General features: G+C 30.0%; 1 protein-coding gene across 8 annotated transcripts in view; it reads right to left on the bottom strand.

Moving 5' to 3' along the window:
• The window catches only part of PHF14 (PHD finger protein 14), a 187,432-nt gene that overhangs the window by 65,313 nt on the left and 107,992 nt on the right, over positions 1–14,127 (bottom strand). For 5 of the 8 annotated variants that reach the window (XR_008550729.1, XM_037508280.2, XM_037508291.2 and 2 more), the window contains exon 17: positions 1,702–1,819. Coding sequence is in view for 6 of the 8 variants with exons in the window: in XM_037508280.2 (XP_037364177.1) it covers positions 1,702–1,819 (118 nt within the window). In the remaining 2 variants the exon portion in view is untranslated. Of the gene's footprint in view, positions 1–1,701; positions 1,820–2,391; positions 2,559–5,547; positions 5,573–9,485; positions 10,637–14,127 lie in introns of those variants that run through there. The other 3 variants (XM_054692398.1, XR_008550731.1, XM_037508287.1) reach the window with 3 other exon arrangements.

Genomic DNA, 14,127 nt, shown 5'->3' with positions numbered 1-14,127 from the left:
TACATATCAGGGGATTAACCATGTAAGATATGTTAAGGACAATGGGAGAAACAATTTTCTGTTGAGATATTAAAAATAAGGAAAGGGAGAAAATTAGAATATTTTCAGTATCTATAGAGACATAGGAAGAGAGATTGATGGGATCAAGTCAAAAGGACATGGATGCCAACTGAAGTGGAAGAAACTTGTCTAAAGTGGTTTTCACTAGTCAAATTTTGGACAATCCGAACAAATTATCAAAATAAAGATAACAACCAATATGATCCACTGAATAAAACAAAAGTTTTATGAAGAAGATTATATTTACATAGTCTCAGGGTTCTTGCCCACAGATTCCTTATTAATTAGAATGGGGAAAGGAATACAAAAGACTGGTAGAAAATGCCTTAGTCATGTTATTAAAGTTAACATCACCATATATGATTCAAACTGAAATTAAGTGTGATCAATAGTAAATTAATTTTTTTCACATAAATATAATTTTAGGAATGTATTTTAAATTATGCTCCCTCTTAAAACTGTATCTTAATAAAATGGAAAATCATTCTTACTATATAGTATAGTATAGTTTATACCCTAAGGCAAAGATGCTTGATTATTAAACAAAGTGCATATTGTTTTAATAATCATTATACAAATACAAAAAATAATAAAATATGATTATTAAAAGCTCTTTAAATAGTTTTTCTGTAACTAAGTGCTTTCTGCAATTTTTAATAAACTTTTGCAGTACATCTTAGAAAGCTGAAGTAAATCATTTTAACTGAAGAAAAAAAATATTTTTTGATTCCATGATCAGAGGGGAATTCAGTACCAGTTATAATTTATTGTACGCAAATGCCTTGGTGTCATTTTTAAAAGATGGCTTGATGTCCATATTACAATAGATATTCAATTTCTAATGTCTATTTGAGGAAGAATTTGATTAACCCACAGTAGATTAGAATGTCTTAATGCAAACATGTTTGAGTCAAATGACTCAAACTATTAGGAGTCTAATATTCACTCACATATTTTAAAGAAATACATAATAATCTTAAACTTTAGATTATCATAATTTAAGGTTTCAATATTGACATTAAAAAGGTACAACTTCAGTAGCTCATTTTGGGGGAATGGGGAATGAATTTTTATTAGAAATTTCATTCTATCTACTTTGTTAAAATAATTATCAGAAATACACTTTCATACATATAAAAACCAGTTTTTTCAAAGAACAGATTTTACAAAACATTCTTATATACCTTTTACATTTCAAGATGAATCATCCACAAAATAAAATGGACTTACCATTTATTCATATTAATATATATTAATATTGTTGGTTAACATTTATACACATTAATATGTATATATTGTAAAAAAAATTCTTACAATTCAAGATAAAATTTCCCTGCCATTCTCTAGGTGTGGTAAATTAGCAAAGGGTGACTATTTTTTGCTACTAGAGCAGTATTTAATGATAAAATAATATAAGAATACACAAAGCAGCTAAAATATTTCGTAGGGAAAATGTATATAATTTAGTAGCGCTGTTCCTTAATTTAAGCAAAAATATTCTTAAAGAGCATTTAAAATATTGGTCCTTTACCTTCCAATTCACTTTAAAGTTAGGTAGATAATGAGGTGATATGCAAAAGCTATCAAAATGAAGGTAAACACTATTTCTTGTAAATTTCCACCCCTTCACTCTCCCTTTACCTTAGAAGAAGAAGAATCACACTCCTGACATATCCATCCATAGCCTGTTTGTTTAGGAGACTTTTTCAAAGGAGGATCCAAACAGCCAAAATGGTAGCACAGTTTGCATTCATCACACCTGCAGGGTAAACAAACTTATGGTACATATAAATAATATAAAAATCATCTCTTTCAAAGACAAACCCAAATTATTGTACATTTCAGCTTTAACACTTGTAATTCTATCCTTGGTTCACAAGATTACTAAATTTATGTTTATGAAAATGAAAATCTAAACCTGAAATACAACAATAAAATTAACAAACAAAAGAAATGTCATTCAGAACACTTTGAGAGAACTGTTAAGAATATATGAATGAATGCATGTGTTTTGCTGTATATGTTCAAAATTTTAAAAAATCACAATTTCAATTTTAAACTTCAAGTATGAATCATTTGTTCATTCATTAATTTAAAAACATTGAACAAAATACATATAATTCAAGATTATGAATTTAAGCCAATACATTGTGATTTAAATTTTTTTTTAAAGTCTAAAGAACTCTACTAGGATAGAATAAGCCTAATCAACGCTATACATACGTAGACCTTGTTATTCTTTCTCCAAGTTAAGATAGATTGTTTTATATTTATAGCACATAATAACATAATCTAGAGCAAATAAGTAATATTCTAAAAAATTAATATTTCCATTAAAATTTTCTGAAAATTTACCTGTCACTTCCTCTTAGGACATTTGTTTTATCAATGTACTTCCTAGTACATTATAAAGTTTATTAACAAATGTTCTGATAGTGGTTTTGCCAAATCTAAGAAAACTATCATACCTATTCTTCGTTTCAGACAATCTCATCCTGCTGACAATGAAGAAAGATGTGTATTATTTCAGTGTTGTGAAAAAGAATGTTGCATCAGTTGGAAAAACAAGACCAAAATTTAACAACAAATAACAATGATGCACATATCTTACAGAAGAGATTATATTCCTCATTTTCTTTGAGATTTTTAAAATAATAATAAAAAAAAAACCTTTCTTCAAAACAGTCTGCCAGATTCTTTTTATATAGTTTCTCTTACGGATTTCAAATCTTAAAAAGTTGAAAAATTCATGACTAATAAACCCAAGGGGAAAAGGCTATAAGACTTATAATTGAACAAACATAAAATATCATTATTCAACAACCTTTATCAGAAAAAAAAGGGAAGGCGCTATCGTCATGAAAACACACAAATAAAAACAATTGATTTTTAAAAACCATTCTAATAAAGAGGGATAAATCTATATTCACAGTAAAAATTTCATGTCATGCTACAAAACCAGTCTCCCAAAGGTCCATTTCAGGAATCAAGAAATTTAGAGATAGCAACTTAACTAAATTCAGGTACAAGGGTACAAGACACTTAAAAACATAATCACATGTCATAAGTTTATATATTACTTCCTCTACTACTGTCTATGAACTAAATAAAAGTTATGCATTTTTCCATAAACTTTCTTTCAGACTCAGAGAGACCTGAAAAATTATTTACTATGATAATTCTAGCTATGGGAAAAATAAAATCAAATAAAAGTAACAGTACTTTATGATGTCAGTATTACAAATAAACTCTCAAAACTGTATTTTAAAGCAATTGAGATGTTAAAGCCTGTTGCTCTGGAATTAAAAAAATAATAGGAAAAAACATAGCTAACTCCAAATATAACATATGGAGTAAATAGCAAGGCCATACAATTTTTTGTTTTCTCTTCTCAATTCAACATTTTTTATCCTTCAATAGCTAAAATTTCCATTACATTGAAGATATATATATATATATATATATATATATATATAGTTATAGGAACCTTCAGAATATAAGCATGTCTGAGTTTATGAGAAGGCTGAGATTTCTAGGTAGTTAAGGTCATATTCCTTTAAGCATGAAGACTAGTACTTCAATCATTTTTGATAGGAAATTTAAAAAGAACTACATTCTTTGCTTCATCAAGAAACTGTATTAAATATAATTTATCTCAGGGTCATCAGTGTGAACAACAGATGCTGCTGGTTCTAACAGACCGAGTGCTATCAGTCTGCGGTTCCATTTGAATTCTTGTATTAAACTCTTACAGGTTTTCAAGGTTTTACTTGCTTGTAAACTATCAGGCCTTGTCTTCTGCTATTGTCAGTGAATTTGTTAAACAGCATTTCCCCAATTTGTTGGAGTTCAGAAACCAGATCACTAAACTTATTAAGAATACGCAAACTGAAAAAGAGATGTGAAAATGAAAACTTCTATTAAGTACATGAACATAAGTCTGGTTAATTATAATCTTTTTTTGCTTAACTTCAGGTTTTCAGGCAATGTTCCATAAAGTTCAGATTGCCATTAATATGGGCTCATGATAAGTGAAGTTATTAATGTTCATATCAAATTAGAGCTTAATTATTGCATATTTACATTATAACTCATAATTATTTCTAGTATTTAAGGGAGCCAAACATCACCAGGAACGTAAAAACAAAGACAGAATTCATTATCTTTCAATTTCACTTATGCAGGTAATTCTTGTTGGTATATCTACAGATTCCAGCTAACAAATTGAGATTAAGTTTGATATATTGACATAGTTTCAATTTTCACTAAATTTCAATTAATTGTAACATCAAGTTATCTTTTATTTCAAGAATACTAAAGGGAATAGAAGTTTTATATGCTAGAAGATAATGCTAAATTATACACCATTTGGAAATAACCTAATTCTTAGTGATTTTTTCACTAATGACACCTTTTAGAACAATGTAGTCTACATGTGGAGCACTACATAATTTGTAATGGGTCTGAGAGAAAAAGCAGTATTTTCTTAGAATTCTAGAGTGATATGGGAGTTCTTTCAAGATAAAACTCATTATCACCAGTAAATAAAAACTTAAACTCCAATACTAAACAGCAAAAAAGAAGTAGATAATACCCTGAAGAACTGCCAAAACCCAGTAGAAAACACAAAAAAAGAAATCAATCTTGAAATAAACAATATACAATAAGTTCTTTCTAACGATGTCTACTATTTTCATGTACAAAAATCTGGTTGTTTCTATACTAGAATATTGAATTAAAAATATATAGCTTTATGTAAAACTATCCTGAATGATACATGTGAACTTGAGAGAATTTGCAAGAATATATTATAGACAAATATGAAATACCATATAAAGAAAAAAACCCTAAAATCAAGAACAATAGAAATGGATGGTCAAAAAGTAAACTGTTATTTTACATGTGTGTGTGTACGTGTGAACATACGTGTGAACGTACACGCGCACACACACACCACTTTGCTTTGTAAACTTAAGCAAATTGTGTCAGTCAACTTAAAAACCTTTTGCAAAAGCAGTCATTAACCTACAAAAACATAGAGATGTAACACAGAGATATATACTTTATTAAATAACACCAATGACCATGTAATGAAAACTAAGAGCAACTATTAAATAGGAGGCAAAGTCTTAAAATATTAAGAGAACATTAGGCTAACATAAAGAAACACTGAATTTTTGTAAAAAAATGCAACTTGGATACTTGAAGATATATTCATTAAACACCTAATAATTATTGAACAATAACACTATAGGACATTTTAAATTACAATTTTAGGTGAGATAAAATGAATCCCATGTATAAAAGGAAACCTGAAAGTTTAATTAGATTCTTACTAAGGACTAGGTATTTAGGTTATCAGATTCATAGTGGATACAAATGCAAATAATAAAGCAACTCTCTCTATATATGTGGTCCTTTACAAATTGACTTATCAAAATGCAATGACCAAATAAACATAGTTCTGTATGTATTTAAAATACTTACTTAGCATATGGTTAAGTATAGCACCCTAGACAAAGAAGAGGAAGAAAATGATTTATAATCATATGTATTATGATCTATACAATAAGCAGTTAGTAATGTTCACCGATTTTTGAGAAAATGCACACAAGTAAAAAGAAACAAATGATTTATATCTTCCTGTGTCTAAGAGACATGGAAAAAGCCACTGTTTCAAAAGATTTAGCTCCCTTAATTTACAATGGTAATTTTAGTAGAAAAGTACACTACATAACTACTTTTTAAAATTAACCAAAATAATCAATTGCATTTTACAAACAAATAACATACAGTCAGATAATAAGTTGAACTTCAGGGAGAAAAAAAAAAATCCAGACAATAGGACTAGAAGAAAGGATGCACATTTTCTATGATTAAGTGGATCCACAATCATAGCTATTCATTATATTAGTGGATTTTTTTCATTAGATGCCTTCCAAATCTAGATAGAGTAAAATACAGAACTGATTCTGAATATACTAATATATGTGCTCACTCAGATTAAAAAAAAAAAACACTAAATATTAAGGGAATTGATGGGTTGAAATTTTTTACCTTTACATTATTTCTATGTGAAAATTCTGCTGCATAGTATTAAAAAAAATTGGCCTTAAATATAAACATTACTTAAATAAAAATTTCACTACCAGTTTAAATAAATACACATATCTATTAACAAGTAGTGACAGATTCTGGCCGTATTTCAATTACTCAATTTAACATGGATGGAAAAACTGTAGGAATGTGGCACAAGAGCTAAACCATTTTCAAAATAATATAAGTCTGCACAAAATTCTACATTCTAACCATATCAGAATAATATTAAATATCAATAAAGACTTCTTTTTCTTACATTTTTAACTTTAGTTGACCTTTTCATAAGAGAATTTTCTCTTTTTTTCTTTTTGTTTTTTTAAAGATTTATTTATTTTACAAGCACTGGGTTACAAGCCAGAAGCGCGGGAGGATGAGAGAATTCACCAGAGACAGAGCAGGGAGCAGAACAGGCAGAAGGACCAAAATACACTGCTGAAGGGAGCAGCGGGCCAGACAGGAGAGGTCTGCCACGCCATGTGGGAATCTCCCTGGCCAGCCTGGAATAAAACCGGCACTGCAGAGACTGCGGACAGCTTCACAGTGCTATGCTCAACCTGCTGTGCTACCTGGGAGGCCCTATAAGAGAATTTTCTAAACAAAATAATGAAAAAAGTCTTTAATACTATATTTCACAAAAATAGGGCAAATGGGAGGTTTTGAACATATTGTCATTAATGCCACTAGAGACTTTCATCACAGGCAATAATGAATGGATAAGACAAAAATATGCTTCATATATGAAAGTATAATAATCAAAAAAATAATTATCAAAATCCAGATTCATAGTTAATAGTCAATCACTTACTTATATGACCCAGAACAGCCAGGTTACAAGATTAGGAGTGAAAACAAAAAATAAAACATGAAACGATAGAATTCATATAAAATAGACAATAGGGTCAAGTACCTATTCTCACCATGAGAGAATGAGATTTCCATACCTGAAACATGTCTGCTTTGTTCTTTAATAAACTGATCTCCATCTGCTCATGCCCTTGGAAACTTTTTCAGCAGAACAACCTGCTGTGCTCAAGCCCCACACAACTTTGTATTTCCCTGTTCGTAATTAACTAATTATGTTCTAATCAATAGTGTAGATCTTGATTTTACAATGTAAATCAGATAAATGAGATAATGGCTGGGGGACAATCTCATTTTATTTACAAAGCCCAGCATGGGCATCCAATTTCATTACATCTTGTGTACCTGAACAGCAGTGACTTATCAGCAGGCCTGCAGAAAGTCTTAAGAGTGATGGCTAGGGAAAAGAGAACTACATTCTTATAAAGAAAGTATTTGCAAAGAATGTCCACTTCAGAAAAATTTTTTAATCACAATGCTTAGCATTTTGTAAATTTACAAAGTACTGACTCAAGACATATAGGAAAACAATTCTGCCTTCATATGCTTTACAACTCTAAAGTTGACTCTTAAGCTTCAATCGTCAAAAACAATTTTGAAAAAAAATTCAAAATTAACATTCCACTTTGCTACAGAAAGTCCTTCTGATTTACTTAAAATAGTTTTTGTAGAAATATTCATAAAATATTCTCATATTGTAAATTAAATAAAACGGTGGTTAAGTTCTGTCAAAAAAAATTTAAGCTTTTTAAAAAGTGTCTCAATAAGTAACCAGATGTAAAAACAGGGAAATAAGATGAGTGTGAATAATATTATTTATTGGTCACCAATCTATTTTTAACAGCATTAGTGTAAAATCAAATAAGCAGTCAAGAAACACATGAATAACAATGATATATAATTATCATTTAATTTGATATGGGTAAGCTAAGGTTAAATTTCGTTTCAATGTTGAAACATAACCCTAATTTCAAATCATTTTTTACCAAAGAATTTAGTGAACTGTGGACAAAGACCATTATGTTCCTCAATTCGCTTCTACATATAAAGTAGCACTGTCACCATAATAGGTATAAAATAAATATTTGTTTAACTGAATTTATAAAAATAAAGAAATTGAATTGTATTGCATGTGATGTAGGTGAAACTAGTACAAAGTCTTTTCTCTAGAAACAACTTGAAAATGCGATGGACTTTTAAAAACAGATAAAAGCCACATTTATTAATGCGGAGCACAACACAATGATTTGAAACATAATATATACAAATAGTTCTCAAGGTGGTGTCCCTGTCCAGCAGTATCAGCATCACTTGGGAACTTGTTAGAAATGTGAACTTTCAAGCCTCATCCCAGTTCCACTAAATCAGAAACTGCAGAGAGACAACAGGAGGAAACAGTAAAGTGGGGTGGAGGAGGACAAGTAAGGGAATTGGGCAGCAATCCCTGTTTCAATAAATCCTTCCAATTATTCTGACACACAGTATTTGAAAACCATTGCTATATGCCACTATGTTATTCTTGTATTTTGGAGTCATTTAATTTCCTTTCTGATATTTTAATATTTTCTGCCATGACAAATAGCCATTATTTACCCGTAATGCCACTTCTCTTACATATGTCTGTGAAGTATGAACCATTTAGTGCATATTTTTATATACACACTTACATCTCCTTCAAAGAGTTTCTGGATTGATTATGGGGAATTGTTAATTTTTAGTGCAGAAATATGAGAGCATTTAGATTTTTAGGAGAAAGTGTTCTATTCTCTTTGAAAATCCTTTTACTCCAAGTACCGGTTTGTAGGATCAGTGGTCTTTGATTATGCAGTTTATATAGGTAGTGTATAACAAACATCCCTAGGGCCAGCACCAAACATGAAATAGCATATGCACCACTGAACACTGCAAGATGGAGAATGATGTTATGTAAATTTTAATTAGAATCAAGTTAGGAAGGATTTTGATTTGACACCAAAACCTAAAGTCTTAATGATTTCTCATAATTCTAAAATAAAATGTCCAGTATTAATTTCTGACTATGCATCAAAAAAGGACCAGGGACTAATCATGTAAACATATTCTATTAAGAAAATGGCAATTTGTCATTTTTTCCTAAAATCAGCAGGAGTTTAGCAATAGCAACAATTACCAACTTGTTCTTAAGCTTATATAGTTATAAATAGTAAACACTTTCTTATTCATAAAAAAAAGCCTATTAGCTTTGCTACAATTTATTAATATTTTTCCTCCAGTATTCTACGATCTTTTGATAAGTTGACCTCATTTTATACATATTTTTATAAACATGTTACTTTTATTATTAAACATCTTATCCAATAATATGGTTCCTTACTTAACTATAGATCACTAACATATAGCATTTTGTATTTACATTTGCTTTTGATTATAACATTGCCTACTCTATTTCTAGTTTGAACTATTTTCAATAACCACTATACCTGAAAAGATGTCTAAAGCCACATTTATAAATCAATAAACTCCAAGAGACGTGTTGGCAATTTACATGTATTTGTCATTTCAATTTCAGCAAAGTCTCTTCTAAATCAGTTCAAGATGGAGTGATGGAATATTCAACATATTGGTGTCGTTGACTTTAAAACTGGATCATTAAAGCTTGAAGATCAAATATCAATTCTGTATACCTCTGGAAAGATACAGATGTTGATGAAGATCTTTCAGCAGGCAGGTTGTATAGTCATTAATGCTTTGTATCTCCTGCCTTATTTCATAACTCCATAATCAAGATCAAGAAAAATAAATTTAAAATGAACACAGGAAGTTCACATTAAATCAATAAAGACTAAGTAAATTTGGGTATCACTAAAAAAGAAATCTCTAGAGATCAACACAAACATACTCTTATTTACGAGCTCAAAATCTAAAGTCATAAAATTTCATGCTATTATTAGTACTTTTCACTAGGACTAGTGAGTCAAAACCAGAATGTTTAATGCTTCACAAGTCTTTCACTTTTGCTAAATATTATAAATAATATTTGCTAGAAGTGTCTATAATTGTTTTCCAATGCAGCATTTCATCTATGAATACATGTATTAAGTTGGATGAGACATAACAGCAGACTAATGGAATGCATTGTTTTTCCTGTTTGTTACTGGTATTGTCCATCAATAAAAAGGAGAGTAGCACATTGCATTTAAGTCCTACAAGCTTCCATAACTCTTCAGTAAGTCCAAACATTGTGTATCATTTGCCAAAGCAGCAAGAAGAAAAGACATTACTTAATAGGACAATTCTGACAATACATTATCTTGCATTTTCAATAATGCAAATATCAAATATTTCTGATTAGTGCAAAAAAAAAGTAGAAGGAAAAAATAGGAAAAGATTCACACAGGCCAATTAACTGCCTTGTCAGTCAAAGTAACAAACCAATCAATTACATTCTATCCAAACCTGACAAGCAAAAGCAACTTTTTGCTGTGATAAGCTTATGAAAAGGACAGATAGCTGTTCTCCTTTACTTTATGTACTCTATTGAGAGTGTTATCCACATTTTTAAAATCACACTTATAAAAGGTTTCCGGGATTGCCTCCGAGGATGAGTTGTGGCAGAGTTGGGTCTCATGAAGGGTATCTACACAGTAAAGTGATAAAAAAAGAACATTAACATTTCAAGATCATAGCAGCTCTGTACTATGTTTTATGAAACATACTAAAAAATACCACAATAGATTAAAAAAACCTATAATCTGGTCCAGAGAGATAGATACCCTAAACATAAATGCCATGATCTTGTATAGGTTATTAGTGTTTAAAATGGAACTATTTTATCACCAAAAACATTGAGTTGTCTCCTCTTACTTTATTATTATTACATTTAGTTGTTATAAATCTATTTTAAAAACAAAAAGGAAAATAATATATCAATGAGGAACTTTCATTTACACAGCAAATGTATTTGTAGTGTATTTTGGAAAATTAGTAGTTTGCTATTTTTTGATCAAATAAGACAATTTAATAATGCTTGAAAAAGCATGCAGCTGTGCTGAAAACAAGTACATCTAATCAGTACATTATAGGGCTGGTTCTATACTACTATAAGGTCTCAGGGAGGAAATACTCCGTTGGTTCTTCTTCCCTGTGCATAAGCTGTCTTTCCTCTTTTATAGACTACACTAGAACTGTTTGATTGCAATTATGAAAAATACATCCCAGTTAACTATTTTAGTGAATCCTGCCACCAAAAAAAGATAGTAGATATATCTCACAATAAATACCTGGTCACTGATTAATAAATGTACTAATAACTTTAGTACATTTTTTCAAAACTCATTCATTTACTTCAATTTATTTCTTAAAACATCCTCTAGTGCTTGTTGTATTTCCTTTTTGACACATATTTACTTGGTACTTTGTGTATTTTCACAGGAAAAATGTTAGGAGCTTTGTGATTAATAGTATCGTTTTTTATAACTGCAGTAAAAAAAATTATCATTTCCTTCATTTACTTGTATCTTTGTAGGTAAGATGAAACTATCAAATAGTCACACATCATATAAAAAGTTCATTTTCATACTTAACTGTTAGATAGATGTGTTTAATGCTTCTAAGTTCTACTGAGAAAAAGAAAGTGAAAAGTGGCACAATCACAGACAAAAAGAGCACTACTGAGAATAGTTACCATGCCAAACTGAATAACCTACAAAGAAAGCAAAAGCAAAGTTGCACAAGAAATAAAAAGAATATAATGTGAAACATAGTTTTTAGAGAATGTATTTATCAAGATATGAGAAATAGAAAGAGTTGAGGTTCCTTAATGAATACCAAGGAAATACATATACATGGAATAGCTGAATTCCCATGATGAACAATCACATGAACAAACTTTTCTTAGTGCTCTAGTCTCTAAATGAAGAGCTTTAAGCACATTCTTGAATCAGACATTCTGAGAAGTGTTTTGTATGCAGGTTAAGCACTACTGGATAAGCATAATGCAAGAGGAAGCAACCATACCATTTATCACAGAAGCACAATTAACTTTTAATTGCATGCACAAATGGTGGGAAAATAGTAGACAGACCCAAAGGTGCTTGTATTTAACTTTGACAGGAATTTGAATAAATTAGATACATGGAAATCTGCTTTAAATACAGTTAAATCTAACTTAAAGTTTAACTTTGAAGAAATAACTAAAAGCCATTGCTAATATTCCTCCATCCTAAAATTTTATTTAATATTGCAACATTCCTTGAAGCAAGAATAAGCAATGTGACTTTTCTTGGCTGCTAAAAGACCATGATTTTTTTACATTAAAGATCATTTTGGGGCTTTATATGTACCGCATGTACCTAGCAAGAGTCTTATAAATTTACGTAGAAAAAAAAGAATTCACCATTGTCAAAGGACTTCCTTGGTGCGTGTACCGGTAGTCTGTATCTGATATAGTCGGAACTGATTTTCAAGAGGAATTATCCACTTCTTTTGTCCCCACAAAGACAAATAAGCTAAAGCAGACAGGCTGGTGAAGCTGTATGCCTAATGATTGGACCTGAGTTACTATATTCAAGACTGCCTGCACTGAAACTTCAATTTCACCATTTTCTAGTTCTATGATCTTATACAAGTAATTCTTCCCTTTTTCCTCATCCATAAAATTGGGTTAAAATCACTATCTAATGGAATTGTTATGAGGATTACATGAGATAAAATATGGAAAGCATTAGTACACTGACTGGCCCATAATAAGTATCTATCAATCTCAGCAACTACATGAAGAACATTAGATTTATCGAACACTAAAGCAGTATTTATTGGAATAGAAGAAACTAGCATGTAACTCAATATATAATTGAAATCATTTCTATTTCATGATGTTTAGTGTCTCTGTACCTCAGTTACCTAAGCTCTAAAGTAGTGTCATACCTATCCCATAGGACTGCTGAAGTGAGTAGAGAATAGAACCTGAGACACAGTAAACATCTAGCATTACATCTAGCAGTAAACATCTAGTAAACTACAGTAAACATCTAGTATTATAATTCCCAATCCTTAAAATTTATAATTCATATCTTTCTCGGATTCAATTACAAATGTTAAAAATGACTTTCAAAACCTATCATCAAATCTAAAATTCATTATTTTCAAATTCATATTTTCAAATTTATTTCACCTCTAATTTCATTAATTTTGTCTATTTCACATGTTTAAAATACACAATATCAATATAAATCAAATCTTATTATAATGGGAACAGGGAAAAAAAGATGGTTGCTTTTGAAAAAAGAAAAAAAGGAAAACCAGAAAACAATATAGCTGGACTTCTAATACCAGAAATTGGATTATGCTTGTTTTGTATGACTTGAAGGATTTAAATGATTGAGAGGTTTATCAGCTAATGTGGACAGTGAGGCTGCCAATGATGACAGCTGCCTTAAGAGGGTGTGGGTTACTAACACATCTCTATCCTTGGCAGAAATATTTCCATGTCACTTACTAGTAATGCTGGGCAGATGATTTGAGGGTTAGTTGGATGGTCAAATTACAGACTTCAACATCCTTTTCAGTACTGCATAGAATTTTTATTTTGGAACCTCTTCAAGTTATGAAAGTGACAAAATTGGAGGAAAAATGAGGTTTTCATGTGTATATCTTAAAGGTGAGAAAATTACTTTAAAAGTAACATAATTCAAGGCTACTCATCTAGCCAGTAGTCAAACTGCAGGTAGCATCCAAGTCTTTAAACAAATTCCAAATCATTGAGTAAATGACAATCCCTTCTGTCTAAATTAATAGCATTAACACATTTCAATGGTAGATAAATTATAAAATTAAATTTCACTGAAAAGTAAATGAGTGAAATAAGAACTATTCCACTGCTCTTAAAATTATGATGTTTACTACTCTAAATCTGAGTACTATACAAATACCACACTTCGCTATGTAATTTATGTCATGCTCAGGCTTCTGTTTTTCTGAAATAAAAATTATGTTTATAATGCATTTATTTAAAAATTAAAAATTCAATTCATAACATATAACATAGAAAATATGTATAAATCATACAAACACACTTAAAGGTATAGAGTCAATATAGATTTGAAGGTCAAAGAATGCAACATACTAAAA

Source organism: Talpa occidentalis, unplaced genomic scaffold (genome assembly GCF_014898055.3).
Source record: "Talpa occidentalis isolate TD23 unplaced genomic scaffold, MPIMG_talOcc4v2.1, whole genome shotgun sequence".
In the NCBI taxonomy this organism is placed as follows: Eukaryota; Metazoa; Chordata; class Mammalia; order Eulipotyphla; family Talpidae; genus Talpa; species Talpa occidentalis.
The sequence above is the reverse complement of the archived record's forward strand: the minus strand, read 5'-3'. Positions and strand labels throughout refer to the sequence as shown.